The sequence below is a fragment of the Lissotriton vulgaris genome, chromosome 5 (genome assembly GCF_964263255.1).
Source record: "Lissotriton vulgaris chromosome 5, aLisVul1.2, whole genome shotgun sequence".
Lineage (NCBI taxonomy): Eukaryota > Metazoa > Chordata > Amphibia > Caudata > Salamandridae > Lissotriton > Lissotriton vulgaris.
In genome coordinates, this window is record NC_141693.1 from 1058139800 (window position 1) to 1058159040 (window position 19241).

The 19241-nt window shown below is 45.3% G+C and overlaps 1 protein-coding gene across 1 annotated transcript in view; it reads right to left on the reverse strand.

Annotated features, from left to right (window-relative positions):
* The window catches only part of PCGF6 (polycomb group ring finger 6), a 305170-nt gene that overhangs the window by 110353 nt on the left and 175576 nt on the right, over window positions 1–19241 (reverse strand). Inside the window, exon 7 of the mRNA XM_086922718.1 lies at window positions 15911–15938. Coding sequence (XP_086778844.1) covers window positions 15911–15938 — 28 coding nt within the window. The remainder of the gene's footprint in view (window positions 1–15910; window positions 15939–19241) is intronic.

Consider the following 19241-nt stretch of genomic DNA (forward strand, 5'->3'; position numbering starts at 1 on the left):
ATGTTTGATATCAATATCAACCCCCAACAAAATCATCTACACTCTTCACTTACTTCTGGTAGACAAAAGAACCGCTTTTAAATCTGTGCCCTATGTTCAAAGCCCTTCACCACACCGGCCCACACTATCGGAGGAGAAAATGCTCAAATCCTGTCCTCGTACCTTCTCTGTGGTCTTAGAGGCTTCATTGCTCATGATACCAAGAATTCAAGCAGGCCCACTCAGTCAGGATGGCTAAACTTTGGAGCTCCCCTGCCCTCTTCAAAAGGTCCCTTTACTACTACACTTCAGAAAAGCCTTAAAGACCTGGCTTTTTAGGTCTTGCCTAGGCAGCGCTTGCGCAGTCTCTTCGAGCCATGCTGTATTCAGGATATGAAAAAAGCATGATGATGTATTAAACCCAGGTCAGTTGACTGGGCGTAAGTGCTTGCATTGTTCAACACTCCGTCCATCATCCCCTTTGGTTTTGCTTTGTTCGCCCTAAGTTGGCAAGGTATGCCCAGACATGGGTCCATTGCTCACTTTGCCACTGGATTCAAGCTAGCCTGGTTCATGACGGCTGATTAGCCAGAAACCCGTCCCAGGATGCTTGTTTCCGGTCCAGGGAAGATATGGCTTGGCAGTTCGGGCTGCACTGTTCCCATGAGCACAGGGTCAGACTAATTTGCATATGGCCATGTTTGAACTGGGGTGGCGGAGTGAGCTAAAGAATGATGATGGATTAAACCCAGATCAGTTGACTGGGGGTGAGTGCTTGCATTGTTCAACACTTCGTCCATCATCCCCTTTGGTTTTGTTACAGGATATGAGCATAAAGCTCCGCCCACTTCCCGCCCATCTTTTTTATTGAATCCTGTCCCTGTCCTTTGTAATGGTGGATTTTCATTGGTAAATAGGCTTAATAGCCCCTCCTTAGTACTGCTTTGTCTCCTCCCATGAGGACAATCGCTGTTACATGTGTTGTTACTCCCTAGGTGCTAATTACAGCCTCTAGGCACTATTTTCTTAAACAGTCTCAGGCAGGACACACACTTGGTCCGAAGCTAGGCTGGCAGTGGATACTTCACTCACTAGAACACCTCACATTTATATGCGGCCGTCTATAAATTTCCCTTCATCAGCTTCACAGAGTATAACCGAATCTGAAATTAATGTAAGAATTCTTTTATCATATTTCATAGGTACGAATTGTATAAATGGACATAACTATTTGAATGCAGTCATAGTACTGTCTTGCATGCAATGCATTATGGGTAGGGTGGATTCACCATATCTTCTGCAGAGTGCAGTACCATATGTGACCAAAAGAGGTTCCCTTTTTGGCCACATATTGTACTTCACCCTGCAACATGGCTAGGTAAAAAACATTGCCAATTTTAATACCAATAACTAACTTTGTAGACATGCAGTGCTGGTGCCTTGCTCACTAGGGACCTCTAGGAGCAGCTTGCAGTACTGAACCTAGACATGCAGTGCTGGTGCCTTGCTCACTAGGGACCTCTACGAGCAGCTTGCGGTACTGCACCTAGACATGCAGTGCTGGTGCCTTGCTAACTTGAGACCTGTAGAAGCAGCTTGCGGTACTGCACCTAGACTTGCAGTGCTGGTGCCTTGCTGACTAGGGATCTTTAGGAGCAGCTTGTGGTACTGCACTGAGACATTCAATGCTGGTTCCTAGCTCACTATGCAAGCATTTGCAATGCATTAGGTCTCGCATTACTGAAAGTATGAGCTATTGGCGTTGCATTATTATTTGCAACGCCAATACCTCAAACTATCAGTAATGCGAGACCTACTGCACTGCAAATGCTTGTTATTATTATTAATATTTTGAGTTTTATATAGCAATAGTTAGATCCAAAGGTTTCGGAGCACTTTACATGTTATGTGATAACGTTTACAAGAGGTACAGGAGGAGTTTCATAAGAGTCATAGTTGAACAATAAAGCATTAACTGGTTATAAAGTCACACAAGGACGCATTGAGGAACAGCACTGAAGACAGAATAGGAGACTGAAAGAGTCATGTGTCCATCTAAAAGGAACTAGTCAAAGAGGCAATATGTGAAACTTTGAAAAAAAGGCACTCCCCCACATTGCTGTCCCTCACACCCGCCACTTCCCCATTCCCCATAGAGCACCATCACAACAGTGACAAGGGCCTGACAGCACACATCATCTCCCTGAAGCCACAATGAACACCCAGATCAAATAAGTGGAACACAGCTAGTACAAAACAAAATCATTGTATTTTTGTGGTGATTTAACCCTCCTGAAACTTTTTGTGTAACATCCATTAAAATCACTGCATAAGGAACTGTTTACTTATTCTCCGATGACAATGGAATGCACATTTCTTCAACATTGTAGTGACTAGGCTTCCTTTCATATCTATCTGGTCACTCAGTGCATTGCTCCAGCGCCAGGACACCGCTCAAGGTATTTGTTACCTAAATTATATATCAAAAACAGTCTCATGCAGCAGATACTTAAGGAATCATTCTTCATTGCTAGATCTGCAGAGGTTCTGATAACCTAGTTTGGAGTGAGCTCTCATGCACGTATTAGGTGTGGTATACAGCTTTTTATCTTGCAAGAAATGTTTTATCGATTTCCAAATTGGTTAAAAAGGGTTAGTCATATAATTTCAAAATGATTGTACAATTGGAAGCTCCCAAAGTAAAAGGGAATGTATCACAAACTTCCTTTTCACCAGGCACGTTTCTGCTGTCTTTATCCAGGCGGGCAAATAGCTTTCTTATTCACTGCAGAAATTATACTGGAACCTGTTTAGAGGTGAGATCTCAGAAAAAGATGTTTATTGGCACTTTACATTTTCTCTCCTTCCTAGAACTGTAACGACTGCTAGACATCTATGTCTGGAATACTTGTAAGGTGCCTTCAAGTAAGCCTGGAACTGACAGCGCCTTACCTTGGAGACTGTGAAAGCCTCAATTACTCAAAACCGACATTTAAGGCCTCAACATTGCATAGCAAAACTTTTAAACATTTTTGTAGCTATAAGCACGCTGCACTCAAACTATAAGAGCATTCACAAGGGAGGATTTGGTGGGCCTCCAACTCCAATTGTCTGGTGGAGAATTAGGCTGATAGTTTTCCCCATGCCCAATATGGCTCACTTGGCTGTCAATGGAAATATGATGATTATCTGAAGAAGGTAAGCACTGAAAAGAAAGTAATAGGGAGGCATTCTGGGCTTACCAGATAATCGGCTTCCTGATGATTCACAAAGAGTTCTAGAACCTCTGGCTGAACGAAGTTTGGTGATAGCTGCTCTATGTTGGAATTCATAACTTTGAGCAATTTTTCAGTGATGGCAGGCATTTCAATTTTTTGGGACGAGTGTGAAAGAATAATCAAAGACTAACATTCAGACTACAAACAGTACCCTCCTTCCCACATGAAATAGGTATGTTACTGGACTACTGAAGTGGAGTTACTAGTGGCCAACAATGATTAACATTTGGGGTATCAGGAACAGAACTAGACAAACCTGAAGGAAGTGTTCTTTCTTCCCTAGATTTGATTGGCAGGAGGTTAAGTCAATACTTCCCTACCTGTATGTTGGCTTTTGGCATTGGCTGAGTTTGAGTGGTCCTGAGAACATTCTTCTTTAGGATTCATAACTAGATTTATTTCTCAGAGAGCCGAAGTAATGCTCAAATTAATCTCTTGCCCTTTTTAGGTCGAGGACCGAAGGCTGCACCGGCTCAGTCTCCGGGAGGAGATTACATTTTTTGGAGTATAGGGGCTTGAACCCGCCTCTCTCCTCCATTGGCTGGCTTCCTAAACGGAGGCCAGCCAATGGAGGAGAGGACCATCACTCCTTTATAGCCCTGTCTCTTTCGGATTCGGGGGCGTGTTTTTTTGCTTTCTTTCGACTGTGACGTCATCCATCACTCAGAACGCCAAAAATACACCCCCGAATCCGAAAGAGACGGGGCTTTGCAGGCGGCCATTTTGCTGCTCGTTTTTTTTTTTTCTTGTCTTGACTGTGCAGCATGGATGAGGAGTGCTCGCCGCCTGTTGACTTTTGCAGCCGGTTGTTTTCTGCCGGGGGATTAGTGTGACTGCCCGATGCTGCGAGACGTTCTGACCCGTGCGGGAAGCCTGTTGACTTTTGCAGCCGGTTGTTTTCTGTCGGGGAATTAGAGTGACTGCCCGATGCTGCGAGACGTTCAGACCCGTGCGGGAAGTCGCCCGGGTCCTCTTGGTGCCCTGAGCTCCAGTGGTCGCCTCTACCTCCGCCGCCAGTTGACTTTTGCAGCCGGTTGTCTTTTGCCGGGGGATTAGTGTGACTGCCCGATGCTGCGAGACGTTCTGACCCGTGCGCGAAGCTGCCCGGGTCCGCTCGGTGCCCTGAGCGCCAGTGGTCGCCTCTACCTCCGCAGTCCCCTGCATCCCGCTTCTATCTGCACCCCCCGCTCCAGCAGCTTCAAGTGACGTGGGCCCAGTGTCCACCTGCCTGCAGCCCGGGCACCGGCGCAGCCTGCGAGCGGAGCTGTGCATGGCAGCGTGCAGAGTCCGGCACCATGCAGGCCAGGGGCAGCGCCAGCCCGGCGCAGAGCAGCGGGGCAGAGCGCCACCCGCGTCCGAGGCTTCGTTGCTGACCTGGATCCTGAGGATGTCAGCCACGTCCAAGGGGACCCCTTCTTCGCCAGCAGAGGAGCAAGCCTCCAAGACCAAGGTGAAGGAGCAGATCAAAACCATTGTGGATGACCTGGAGCTGGTGCTGGGCGACTTGAAGGACGTGGCCAAGGAGCTGAAGGAGGGAAGGTCTGGTTCGCGCCGACAGCCCGTGGTGCCTGAACTCCCACATAACTACCGGGGCTGGGGCCCCGCCTCAGCACCTAGTCCTCTTTGGGATTCAACCTCTCCTGGTGTGGAATTCGTGCAAAATCGCGAGGGAGGAGAGACCATGCCTGCGATGGATGGGGTTGCCCTCAGAGTCACAGGCTGTCAGTGGGCATGTGATCAGTTGTTGGAGTCTCCTAAATGGAAACACTTTTTTTCAGTGCGATTGCGGTTTGTTTTTGCTCTAAGTCCGTCAGATGTGGTACTTGCAGCAGGGCGCGGACCTCATGGATGGATACTATGCATTTGAGAAAACTATACCTCTAAGCGTGCTATGAGTATGTGACGTGGGTAGAGTGAGGGACATGAGACTCTTTCGGGTTAAAGAAGGTTTTATTTTTAACAATGGGTTCCGGGTGCGGAAAGTAAGTCTCTCACGGGCAAATCCAGATTGATCCGTTATGGCTCCTGACTTCTACTGGTCCTGAGGGGAAAGGTATCTTCTCCCGTCTGGAGTAGGTTCTTGGTTTGTTAGTTTTCTCTCTCGTTGGTCAGGGAAGGTACGGCACCCAAAACAAAACAAAGAAAGGACCATTAAGATTCACGGTCTCCTTTTGATACGCCCTGGGGAACCCGGTAAGTGAGGGGGCACCGCTGATCAGACTCATGCTGTACAGTCCAAATCGTGAGGTATGTGGTGGGAAAAGGGTGCAGGGAAAAGGAGGTAGACGAGGAAAAAGGGAGGAGGATATTTACAGCTATATATACAAAAGTGGTGGCAGCTTTATCCTGATGTACGGAGGCACAACACTCTGCTTCCCCACCCAGTTCGCAAACCGCTGCTGTACCGGTCGCACCCACACTCCTCCCTCGGGAGTGTGGCACGACGAATCGTAGGGTTGTTGGCCTCCTGGCTTGTCCGCTCCTCGTCTTCCTGCTGTCAGCGCTTCGCTCTCCTCGTCCTCCGTTATCCTCGAAACTCCTTCGTCTTCCTCCTCGGTGTCGTCACACGCCAGACGATTTCTTTCCTGGGTTTTCACCACTGCGGTACAGCCCACGTCATGTGGGGGCGTGGTTTCCTCCTTGATGTACGCCCAATTAAAGTTGCCGTTTTCTTTATCCTCGGTGTCTGACGTTAGTTGCCAGGACTCGTGATCATCCTGAAGGGAAGGAGGGGAGGGATCAGTGACCCACCATTTAGTGAAGGAGTCGTCGTCTTCTACCCGGCGACCCTCCTGGTTACATAGTAGTTGGCACTTTTATGAACTTCTGCGTCAGCCGCACACTCTCACTCCTTCCACCCACTCTCATTTCTCGTTGTGTTTCGGTTGTTTTCCTCACAGAAACGTGTGGTACCCGGGTTATCCCTTTAACGGGAGAGGGACTTGGTTGGCACAGCCAAGTGTGATCTAGCTGGAACTGCGCTCTGAGCTTAGACTTGGCACGCGCTCTCCAAGTCTAGCCTGGCCCCGCCACACCAGTTGTCTCTGGGGTGCGCGCGTCTTTCGGTCTGGGGGTGTGAGGGAGGGCGGTTTTGCGATGGGTGGGAGTGATATTCATCCAGTCACGTTGCAGTCGCTGCCTTGCTGTCAGTCCAGATTCACTTGCGTCACGGTGCTTAGCGCCTCTGAATTTTGCTGCGTGTTTATGACAGCCGGAGCCCGCTCTGGGAGCCGGGACGGACGGGCAGCAGGTCACAGGGCGCCTGCCTCTGGGGCAGTTCCTGGTGAGCTTTAATCTGCAGTGCGCACGGTAAACCACTTCACACAGCCGATCATTATCACTGTAATATTCTTAATTACAGCATGTAACGCTTTCCCCGTTGTTTTGAGCGCAGACGGAGGGATAATGACAGCGTGAACCTGCCTTATAGAGTATCCCAGATAGGCTGTAATTGGAATCACGAGCTGCTGATTAAAAGTCAGCCTTTCGCAACATCCACTGCACTCAGAGCCTCTGTCTTCACTGCACGGCACAGGAACTGCTTTCTTTGGACTAAGACGTAAAGGCGCTGTGAAAGGCAGGATTCAGTTTTCTCATGCCTGCGCCTTGGTCCATCTGCAGCGAAGTTCCCGATTTACTGCCTTACATGGAAACGCACCCCAAGGATATCTGTTTTATGGAGGAGAGACTGGTAAGAATCAGCTAACCCTTCTCCCCGTGTTTTGCTAGTAGACACTTCCCTCTCTATCCGCCTCCCTCCTTATTTCTAACTGGAGGAGCTGTGCCGTCGTTGTGTTGCCACTGGCGAGCGGCCAGCGTATTCTATATGGAATTCAGGGGGTTTGCAAAGAATGTGACAAGCTTGCCTGGCACAACATCCACAAACTATCAATGAATGCAACTGGCTGCCCCGTGTCAGTGTCCCGCACGTCATAATATTGGCAAGCACCTCTGTAGACAGGTGGCTGGACTTAGTTAGTCGCTTGCAAAAACTCCTAGTTTATTTCTTGGTACGTTTTTTTACACGATTGAATAGTTTTCCTTCTTTCATTAACCCCATCATGTCCGTTCTAGTATGGTCTAGTCAATGAAAACCTATTTATAAATAACATATACGAATTGCACAAATGTAATGTTGCATATCCATCCATCCATCCATCCATCCAATAGTAACCACATAAACAACTCTGTAAAGAAAACTCGAGCCCAGAGTGTCTATTGTTGTTTGCAGTCTAAAGCGCGCTAGTCTGGCCTTGCAGGTGCCCCACGCTAAGGTGCAGGCAGCTCTTCCCCTTCTGATTGTTTTTACAGTGCTAAAGGAGTCCTACAACTGACTGAATTGAATGGGAAAAGCTAGACTGGCTCAGTTTTTCGTGGCCCTGTCTGTGTGTGTGTGCGTGGCTTTGTCTGTGTGTGTGCGTGGCTCTGTCTGTGTGTGTGTGCATGGCTCTGTCTGTGTGTGTGTGTGTGTGGGCGTGGCTCTGACTGTGTGTGTCTGTGCGTGGCTCTGTCTGTGCGTGTGTGTGTGTGGCTGTGTGTGTGTGTGTGGCTCTGTCTGTGTGTGTGTGTGTCTGTCTGTCTTTGTGTGTGTGGCTCTGTGTGTGGCTGTGTGTGTGTGTGTGTGTGTGTGTGTGTGTGTGTGTGTGTGTGTGTGTGTGTGTGTGGCTTTGTGTGTGTGGCTCTGTGTGGGTGTAAATGCAATAGGTCATGCATTTGCGAGCGATTAAGCTATTGGCATTGTAAATGACAATGCCATTTATTTAACGATTAAGCTATTGGCAATGTAAATGACAATGCCATTTATTTATGATTTTAAAAAAAATGTCATGAGCAATGCCAATAGCTCTACCTTTAATAATGCCAAGACCATTGCATTGTAAATGATTGTTTTATAGATCCTGTAAGGCATAAGGTTACACAGAGGGTTCTTGTCCATGTTTTGATTTTTAATTTGGGACCGCTGTACAAAACAGAGTGGAAGACCAACCTTTAAGCACAAATTACAACAGGAAGTTTCCTAGCCTCCTAGACAATAAAATGATGTTCACTTAACTAGGTGGTTCCATCCAAAAGGGAAGAAATATTTACTTTTCTATCATAACAGATGTATTTTGGTCTTGTACTATCTTAAAATATATTAGGAATTTCACACCACTTCGATGCACGCCATCCTATGCATACTTATAGACAGTGCATTCTAATGACCATGGTCATCAGACAGCCTTAGACGGATAGTTGGGGGTTGCAACAGGTTGTCTTGATGCCAGTGTTGGATTATCCTCCTTATTCTTTGATCTTATCATCTGGCGACCAAAATAACAGGTTAAAGATCAACCATTATGTTATTTTAGAATTTTCTTTGGTCCCTTATGCATTCCCAAGCAAGGGTATTTTTCAGTGACAATACAAGGGGGCACAGCAGACCGTTAAGTGGTCAAACACAAACAGCAGGTCTTAATGCAGGAAACAAAATAGGCACATTATATAGAGCAAGCTATACTTAGAGAGACAGAAAACGGGGATTCCCAGAGATGATAAGAGTAGGGGTAGATAAAATCATCATGAACTTCATTCCTGCAGATTAAGCAGGAGCTATATTCATGTGTGGATTAAGCAGGTGAAATGGTTGCCGAGTCATGTCTTTGGGAAGACTGTTCCATATATTTACACTGCCAGTTTATATGATCTATCACCAAGTATGTGAAAACCATGCAGAGATGAACAACATGTGGTCGGAGCAGTAACGCAGGGGTTTGCCAATTTGGTAGATATTGAATAGGTATTTCAAAACAAAACATTATAGCAGACATCAACCAGCCTAAAAGATTTGAAAGGGGAGGAAAGGATACAAAAGATGGAACCTGCCTGGAAACCGAAAATGTTCTGAGATCTTGACATGACGAAATGAAAAGATAAGTGAAAAAACATGGCGGTGCAAGAAAAATAGGAGTTATTCACTTGTAATCAGCAACAAAGGGGAAAAGATAGACTTTCCCCTGGAGCATCCGCCTGCATGGCTTTCAAAAAGCACTTTCAACAGTTTTTCCTCTGAAATGTATAAAGTCACCTAGGATTTGCTAGATCACAACCTTTTGTGTCTCTCTCACTCTCTCTCTGAAGGCACATCAGGAAATTTAAAAGAAAAAACCCTATATGTCGTTTTAAACACAATAACTGAAAGCTCTGATGAAAGACAGAGGATCGCCCACCGTTTTTTAAATAGTAACGTTGCAATTTACCCAACTTCCCTGGTGTTTTGGCTGGGGTGCTTCACTTGGTCAGCTCACTTCTGTGGTCTAGTGTCAGACAGTGAAAAAAAGTGTCACTGGTGAAAGGGGAGAGGAGTCGGCCTAACGGCTAGGGCGGTCGACCTCGAATCTGGGGAACTGGGTTCGAGTCTCGGCAATGACGCTGAACATTTTGTGATTCTGGGCAAATCGCTTAATCTCCCTGTGCTTAACAATAACAACAAGCATTTACAATGCAATAGGTCTCGCACTGACATTATTTTGAGCTATTGACATTGTAAATGAAATTTTTTGTTTTGTTTTTGTTTTGTAAAACAAATAAAATGCTTTGTAATTTTAAAATGGCAATAGCTAAAAAAAATTACATGCAAAATCTACTGCATTGCATTTACACTAGTGTGATCTATTGGCATTGTAAACGGTACTTGCTTTTATTAATGTGATTGTGTTTTAACAATATAAATATAATGCATTTTCAATGCTAATAGCATAAACTAATGTAAATGTGATACTTATTTTATTTACAAGCTGTTAAGAGCTATTTTCATTGTAATTATAATGCTTTTAATTTATGCGTTTTTAAAACCTACAAGGTGTGCATTAATATGCAGACCTTGGTACACTGGCAGTGAAGCCGAGAAACATTGATAATGCTTATATTTGTAATGGCAGTTTTGGCAATTATCAGCCCAACTACGTAGTGTAATTTGGAATGTACGAGTTTACACATATTTTAGCCTACCATTGCTTAGTGGACCAAAAGCAACCATACCTATGAAGTTATCTTTATTAACATGCTTCAATCAAATAATATTGAACCATATGCCGTTTGACATTTGCCATAATTTTTGCTCAAACATCAATAGACCCCAATTCCACTGTATAGGTAAATAACATCAAAATAATCAAATTATTATTAGTTGATTTAAACATTAAAATTAAACTACGTTATTTCATCAAGTAATTTTGCATTATTTGTGAGAAAAACGGACTGTTTTTCTCTTCAATTGGAAAGCCATTACTTCCACTGGGCCTGTTTTAAGTGTCAGCGGATATTGCTGGAGTTAAATTATTTATTTAATTTAATTTCTTTTTAGCAGCAGATTTTCAAACTAGATTTTTTCTTACCTACTAGTACTATTCTATCTTCAGAGCGACCGGGCCTTCTACTTCCTCTGATGCTCGAGTCCCACAAGGTCCTGATTGCTGCTGGCATTGCAAGATGCAGACGTAGGATAAACCAACCCGGTACTTGATCCAAAATTAGCACTTTGCATTTGTGCTGCTATCAAGACTGTGCAGCTGGCTAAAAACACTGGCGCTCAGAACTGCACCGAAAGCATGCACATCACGGTACCGTTGAGTTTTACTGCGACTGCGCACTGCTGCCTAACAGGAGGAGTGGCACCAGGCAATCTAAGCAGGCGCAGCAAAACACTGTGTAGGAGTGCAGACAAAATTTATAGCCATGTTAACTTAAAAATGAAAGGTTAGCAAAAATAAAAAGAAAAAGAAATGCAATGGAAAGTTTTAACTGCAGGTAATATGAGGACCTCAGATTTATGAGAGCCAGTCTGAAATATGGGCTGGCAAGACCCTCGTCATCCCCTCCGTGGCTACGGCCCTGGGCTTCATGTCTTTTGTCTCTCTAGTGCTTAAGTGCTTCGGATCGGGCCTGCGTTCCTTTCATTCCATTCTTATGTTAATTATGCCAGAGTTGCTAGCAATGATTTTTGCTTTTCTTGTGAATTACTGCCTATAAAATGATATAATAGCTTTGTTTGTTTACACGGACAATGGCGCGCTGCTAGAGGAAGAATGTGGGTAGTTCGTCCGGCACCCCTTCCCTTCCGAGTCCAGACTCGTGTGATGTCCAAACAAACCCATGCGACCAGTGCGCGCGCATCATTTAAATAATGAGGAGGCTTGCTTGATCTGCTGAGTGAGGGGCCCCCTGGGAACGGGGGCCCCGGCAACGCGGAAGCTGCCGGGCCTGTGTTACGCCCCTGCGGCAGGACCCGGTTCAGCCTCCGAGGACGTGGTGCAAGACACAGGCACTTCCTGCCTTAGTGCAGAAGCTTCTGACTTAGCTGCAATAAAAAACAAGCATTGGCATAGCCATTAGGTCTCGCCTTTGGGACCTTATAAGTATTTAGTTATGCAGCACAATATCCTTGGTGCAACATCAACTGTTGCATGGCTAAACACTTAAAGTTACAAAAAACAGTGGTCCCTACTCGTGGACACAATGGTATACTGAGCTAATAATCACACACCTGATAAGTGTTATGTCTTTTGTCCAGCCGGACAAGGAATTTATTTAACAATTTTCTTAATAAAACTGAATGAACACATTAATAACAAGTGGGCACAGCTGTGACCCACAACATTCCGACAAAACAACGAACAGAATGGTAAAAGGAGCAAAGCAAAAATATGTCTGTGTACTTGTAGTCAGTGTTACAGACAGAGATTGTCATAACCACACCATTGCATTTCACATTTTAAATGTCATATTTTATGGTTTTTTGGTCGACGACGTTTCGATGCCCAAGTTAAGTGAGGGGCATCATCATCAGGACAAAAATATAGTCATTGTTGTCTTTAAATATTACACTGCCTTTTAACGCAATTCTATACATGTATACATTACATGGGAAAAAGGAGGAGAAAAGGGGAGAAAAGAATTACATGAAATTAGGCATGTTGCATTGGAAATTTGCAACCTCATCTCTTCCATTAAAACAGAGTATATTCATGTGCTCGTGGTGGAGAAAAACGGCGCATTGTGGAACTCAGTGTCCAGGATTGCGAAAGACAACAGGGAAATGACTTCATCGTGTAAGAGGGGTGTATTTGAGTGCCAGTGATGACAAAATAACGGCGCATTGAGGAGCAAAATATCAAGTCCCGTGAGGGCAGACTATTTAGGCGCAGTGATGGAGACAAGTGTTCCAAATTTCGATGTGACACAGTGACCGGAGTGAGATTGGTCAGAAATGTTGGCAGTGAAGGTCTTTAAACCATAAAACACAATTATAGACGGAGGCTGAACCGGGTTCCGTGGGGCAGTCATGTAGTGAAGGGCACAACCGTTATGAGTGCAGGTGAACATTACTTACGAGAATGCGACTGGGAAAAAATAGAGGCTAAAACCTACGCGTATTACAACAGGCAAATCATCGGATCAGCAGATACCATGAACAATGGAGGAATCTGGAAAAGTAATGGTTGAGCATTAAAAAGGTCGAGTGCGACCAGGGGGGTGAGCGGCATGGCGTGCTACTGGTAGAATAATTACCGGTGCTGCCTTGTCCAGCGTGGAGAGTCGTCTGGATCGGGAGCGTAATAGCTCGATCTGGGGAGAAAGTTCAGTGGAGTCAATTACCCATCGGGGCATGGTGGGACTGGACTGAAAGGAAACGGCGCGTGCGGGTTACTTACATGCAGAAGTCGGCCGCGCTGTGGCGGATGGTGGGGTTCTGGTGTTAGAGAACTCCTGTGTGGCAAGTTTTTTAAAGGACCATGTGGTCTGCAGAAAGCGATGATGGACTGCGGAAGTGAGAGCCGGTTAGGCTGTGAACAGTGAAAAAGGACTGGGGAAGTGAAACCTCTAGTCATGGTGTGCGGCGGCCATCTTAAGGTGGTGAATATTGTGAAAAGAGTATAAATTGTTCAAGTTAATCAGGCGCATTGCAGTACATAGAATAACATTTAGAGGGTTATTTCATGTAAGCTATGTTTACAGTAGGGAGGTCCAATCTTCGAGACGATTCAGGCCATTCCTGATGCTGTTGGTTTTAACGATCCAATGGAGTTCCTCCTTGGTGAGCAAAAGGGACATGTCTGCTCCTCTAGGAGGGGGTTTGATGATTGTTATCACAGTCCATACCAAGTCTTTGTCACTGTGACCTTTTTCTGAAAAATGTTCAACAAGCGGTGCATTAGCTGTCTTGCACCTTATCCTGCTTCTGTGTTGGCCAATTCGTAGTTTCACTTTCTGGCTCGTTTGGCCTATGTAAATGAGCATGCATGGACATAAAATAGCATATACAAGATTTGCGGGGTTGCAGTTAGAAAAGTATTTACGGTCAAATCTTATATTTCCATACTCAAAAGTTTTGCCTTCAATGGTTGAGTCGCAACATACACAGTTTCCACATTTTGAATGGCCCAAGAGTGGCGGCAGACCCCATGCATCATTTATTGTGGTTTTGAGGGGTTGCTGTGGTAGGGATGCTCTCACTAGATGGTCCTTTATATTCTTGGCTCTTTTAAAAGCAAACATGGGGCGGTCCAGAGTCAGTTGACCTGCATTGAGAACCGGCCAGTGTTAAAACACGCTTTTTCTGACTGCATTGGAAACAGGGGAAAAGGTGGTCACACAGATTAGCCTATCTTGTTCTTTCTTTTGTTTGGGTTCCAAGAGGGCTTCTCTTGGGCAATACCAAGCCCTTTTGAGGGAGCGACGTACCAATTTTCGGTCCCAAAGGAGAGACCTATTGGCTACGCCAATACTTGTTTAAAATTCTCTCTGTTAAATGTCCCTTTTCGTGGGTCTGGGTCGTACTATATTAAAAAACATGAAAATTAAATCAAATATTGTAAAGAAGTGCTTGAATTCAATTAACTGGTATTTTGCTATGTCATGATTGTAGGTCATTTGGATCAGTGGCGTAGGTTGTGTGCTGGCAGGTCAAACCCGCTACTAAACAGTAAACCTGTCACCGCTATGTAATATTAATTTGTAACGTTCCTGCTGAGCTTAACACGGCGCTACGTGTTTAACTTCCATTTCAAAATCAGTGCACTGTACTTAGACAAAAGCTCGTCTTTTATGAACTGTATTTATATTCGAAGTTAGTTACCATTAACGACTTAGCACTCAAAATAAGAATAATAGATGAGATGCATAATTTGGGTAGCTTGGTTGACTGTCAACCTCAGGTTAAAGTAACGCAAGCACACTAGCCTTAAAAAGTCATGTAAAGCATGGGACAGAAAAGGGTGGGCAAACCTTGGAAAGCAGCGAAGAAATACTAAAATATGCGAAGGCGCTGTGCCAAGAGCTGGGCTCTCTGGACACTTCCAGGCCGGGGACGAGCGGCCTTGTCGTGCGTGCTCCGGTGGCGGAGTGAGAGTCCCGGGGCACTTCCCGTCGGGTCCTCCTCCCGCAAGGAGCGGCCCTTACCGTGAGAAACGAGGAGCGAGTCGCAGAGAAAAGCGAGGGAACTTGCAGAGGATCCCTGCGGCGCGAGGCGCTGCCGTGCACTGCCAGGAGGAGGAGGCTGTGGTGTTGGAGGCTGGGCGGCCCAGACTACCTGACGCCATCCAGACCAGATTAATCCAGAGAGGAGGAGGGACTCGGAGCGCCTGCATGTGTGTGGGGAGGAGAGGGGAGCTAGCATTGGAGGAGCGGGCACCGGAGAGCGGCGGAAGGAGGGGGTACGCCACACCGGGACATGCACGGTAATCCCTCGCCTTTATTGACTCCTTGTACTGCTCATTGTACACACGTCCTGGCTCACATAATGGGGCACAAGACTTTTGGGAAGGTTTTAGCCGGCATGATGGCGCCACTCCGGGGGAGAGTGAAGGACCGGCAAGGGGTTCCGTGTGTCTCCCCAAAGGGCAGGAACAGGATACTGAATCCCGCCCCTCCAGGACTCCCTGACCTGCCTCATGGTTGCCAAGGCAATATTTCTAAAAATATTGTCGTGCTACCGTTAAGCAGGTCATGGAGTCCTCAAGAGGCGGGATCCAGAGCAGACAAATCTGCGAAACAGGAGCTTTTTCCAATGGCAGGCCTCCGTTTCGAGAGGCCTGCAAATGGAAAAAAGGGGCGTGGCTTCACGCCATACTGAAATCCCCTGCTCACAATATCTCTTTGCCTGCAGCAGCGCATGCGCTGCAACGCAGGCTTCGACCTAAAAATGACTGTGTGTCCTCATGTAACGTAACTGGTGCTATGTAAGGCGCTCTAATACCAGATTCGGGTCAAGTTTGCGCTATATAAAACTCTGCAAAAAAGAACAAATAAACCACCTTGACCGAATCGTTGTCAAGTGTTCTTTTAACCTCTCCAAGTCTTTCGAAAAAATTAATACCCACTGTGAGGGTGGGCAGATACATAATTGTTAGTTTAAAAAATAGCGGCATTCCTCTTTACAGTTATGGAGTAAGAGGGAGGCACAATACCACATTCACCAGTGACGCATTATTTTTAAATATACCGCATAATTTAAAAATAATTGAACAATTTGAGGTTTTTAGAGTACCGTGGCGTCAAGGTCTAGTGAATGTGTTGTAAAAATGTATCCTTCTCGAAATATTACTAGACATCTTATATGGATGTAGGATGAATATTTCACATTTCAAAATGTACAAATGTTAGTTACAATCTACCTTGAACTTGCCGGTGCCTTCTTCAGCTCTGAAAAATAAATGAAAGCAGAGAATTTGTGTTTGCAGGACAGCATCTAACTCACCACAAATCAATAATCATACATATTTCATGCTCAAATGCTTTGTTGTTTGAAAACACGCCATTCAGTCAGTCCACAAAGCATACCGTTTAAGCTAATCTTCCAGCTTCACTGGGAGCTGCATAGCTCTTAAGTGCCCCACAATTAATTTTTCAAACAGGATACTTCATGAATTAACACACAACTTTTATATGTTTCCAATAATTGCCTGGCACTTAACCATAACGAAATAAGCTTTATGCAGACCTTTTGTAAAAGAATGAACAGTAAAGGAATACAGATTACCATATGCGGTAAATCCAACAATAAAAAGGTAGCATTCTTCCAAATATGCAAGTTAATCACCGCAGCATACTTGTGACCATGGTTTTGTGCCTTTGTGTAGGTAACACCTTTATTTCACTACCTGCCACAGAACCTTCTTCCAAGGCTGGGGGTATCCTTTCTTTTTTTAAGGAGACGCAGCCTGCAAATAAAAGTGCAGGAAAGGCGGTGTTGCCACTTAGACACAAGAAAAGGGGTGAAACTGAAAGACAGAAAAGTAGGAGAAATGTCTTGGTGGAATGTGGGGTGAGGTGAAGGATAAAAGGAGTGAGTACAGGGATGAGGTAAGTTAGACATTTGGGGCGTGCTTAGATGAGAGGAGTAGACGAACGACAGGATGTAGAAAATGAAAGAAACAGATGCTCGAGTGTGCGGTCAGATTTCATTTAAATATTTCTCAGAGTTTGTTTAAAAAAAAAAGGTTTAAACAACATTAAAAAAACATACCAATGTATTTTTTGTCATTGGTTGTTGAAAAACATACCACGATTTCCACCTAGATCGTGTTGGTCAGACACAACTATTGCTCCTTTCAAGAAAGTGAACGATTTTGAGTGGAATACAACTTTCCTATATTTACATTTTCCATGCTCAGACCTAAATTTGTCATAACACCGACGTGAGGCGGGAAAATATGAAGCTGATTTCACTGGTAGGTGAACAATAATGCTTATTTGAGGTTTGAAAAGTCATCTCTTTTTGTCATCTGTTCCTTTGAGAAGGTTTCCATACCTCTATTCTTCATGAGCGGCATGAACATTTTATTGCAGCCTAAAAATGTACTGAGTGATCCAAGGAAGTCTTAGAAGAATGAAGGCCTGCTTGCCTAGTGGCATAGGGTGATCCTGTTAAACTAAGTTCCCTACTTAATTAGTTATATTCCCATGGAAAATTCTCTTGAGCAGCAGCAGTTGGCCAAAAGTGTATCCGATAAAGAGGGGACATTCTTGGATGACCTGACTGCCCCTCCCGGTCACATGGGATGAGAGGGGAGACGGTCCTCTGAATGGTGGATGGGATACTGGTGCCATGACGATATGCCATCATACTTCAAAACCATGTTGAAGAATAAGTGTGTTCAAATTGATCAATAGATCCAAACTTGGTAGCTCTTTACTTCCTGAGCTTGGATGTCAGCAGCCTGCAATATACTGGGACTTTTGATGCTGGAGTACTCGATCAGTGCTAACCCAGCAACTGGAAGTCAGACTTCCATGTCTAAATCAACAAGCATTTGCAATGTAATAGGTCTCGCATTTGCGAGAGTTTGAGTTATTGGCATTGTAAACGACCATCCACCTAATTTAGATGTGTGCATTTATAGCAGTTTTTCAATGCCCGTCACTGGTAGTAAAAAGCTTGCTGTAAAGTGCATTGAAAAGTGTTGTACGTGAATTTGTGAGTTAGTATAAAGTTGTCGTTTTACTAGAGAGGCCAAAGAGCGAATGGGCATGAATGTAAACTTAACTATGAAGGTTGGCAATTAGATTTTGTAAACAATCCGAAAAGCTTCTGCAGGGAGGCTGTGTTGCTGTTTATCCTGCCCTGCCCTTGTTTGGTGCTTGTATTCGGGTGGTACCAGGGCGACAAGATTGTGGAAACCACGAACTGGGGCGTTTCACTATTATAGGAGTAGGAAATCCAGTTTCCTGTCCCCAAGCGGCACAGAATGAGGTGTCAGCGCAGACCAACTTGAGAAAAACAGAATACGAAGTATTATAGGGCAATTTAAAGTAACTTTAGATGTAATGATAAAGCGCAGACCAACATTAGGAAAACTGAACACGAACCATTAAGGGGCAATATAAAGTAACTGAGCGCACAATGTTATGTTGTCTGCACTACGCAGTATGGCCTTTTAGTAAACTCTTGCTTGTATTATATTGTAAATAAAATAGCGCACAGGAGTACTTTTATGAAATAGCCTCCGCTTTTTGTTCGCTTAATTGTGCAGTTTTGTGTGTGGTCCTGTGGTTCAAAAATTAAAGCCCGAGAAAAAGGAAGACGGTGCCCAAAATCCCGGAGATTGACAGCCAAGCGCTATAGTCTTTGAACAATTTTTGGTGGAAGGAGCACACTTTCTGTTATATCTGTATATCATGAGGTGCTTGTATTTTTAGGTCGAGTGTCACATTCTGTCCTGTATGTGCGATGTATGCTGGTTGGACTACATGTCCCAGAAGTCTTAGGGTCAGTACTTTTCAATCTGTCTTCCCTTTCTATCGTACAAAAGCGCTGTTTTCCCGGATACGGGTGCTTGTCACCTGATTATTGTTTGGGTACGGAGAGGGACTGGCGTTTTGTACCTTACGGCATCTTAGAGGGCTTAAAACATCCCTTGCCCATTACTCTCGGTCTGGGAGCTCAGGTTAGCCCGCTCAGTCGACCCCGGCCAGCTGGCTCTTGTCCTGGCTCGGGAGCTCCGAACGGGTTATCCAGTCGACCCCAGCCGACCGAATCGTGCCTTCCAACTGCAGCTCCTGTCCTGGGAACTCCGGTTGAGCTGTCCAGTCGACCCCAGACAGATGCCTTCGGCCCTGGTCTGGGAGCTCCGGCCGGCTCACCCAGTCGACCCCAGTTGAGTACTCTAGCTTTTAGTTTGGGAGCTCCGGTGTTTTCTTCCAGTCGACCCCAACTAAAATCTTTTCCTCGTCCCTCTTTTGAGGAATTCTGCAGTTTGGCTAACACGGTATCCTCTGGCTCTCCGCGTGATCCACTGCCTCCCAAATTTTGGAAGGCTTTTCAGGCGGAACTCTTTCAACCGTTGCACTCCATCTGCCTCCAGTCTCTGGAGTTGGCATCCGTCCCTGAGTGTTGGAAGTTAGCAGTAGTGTCACCTCTGCTTAAGAAGCCAACGCTGGACCCGACTTGTCTGTCCAACTATCGGCCAATTTCCTTGCTCCCCTTTCCTATTAAAATCATGGAAA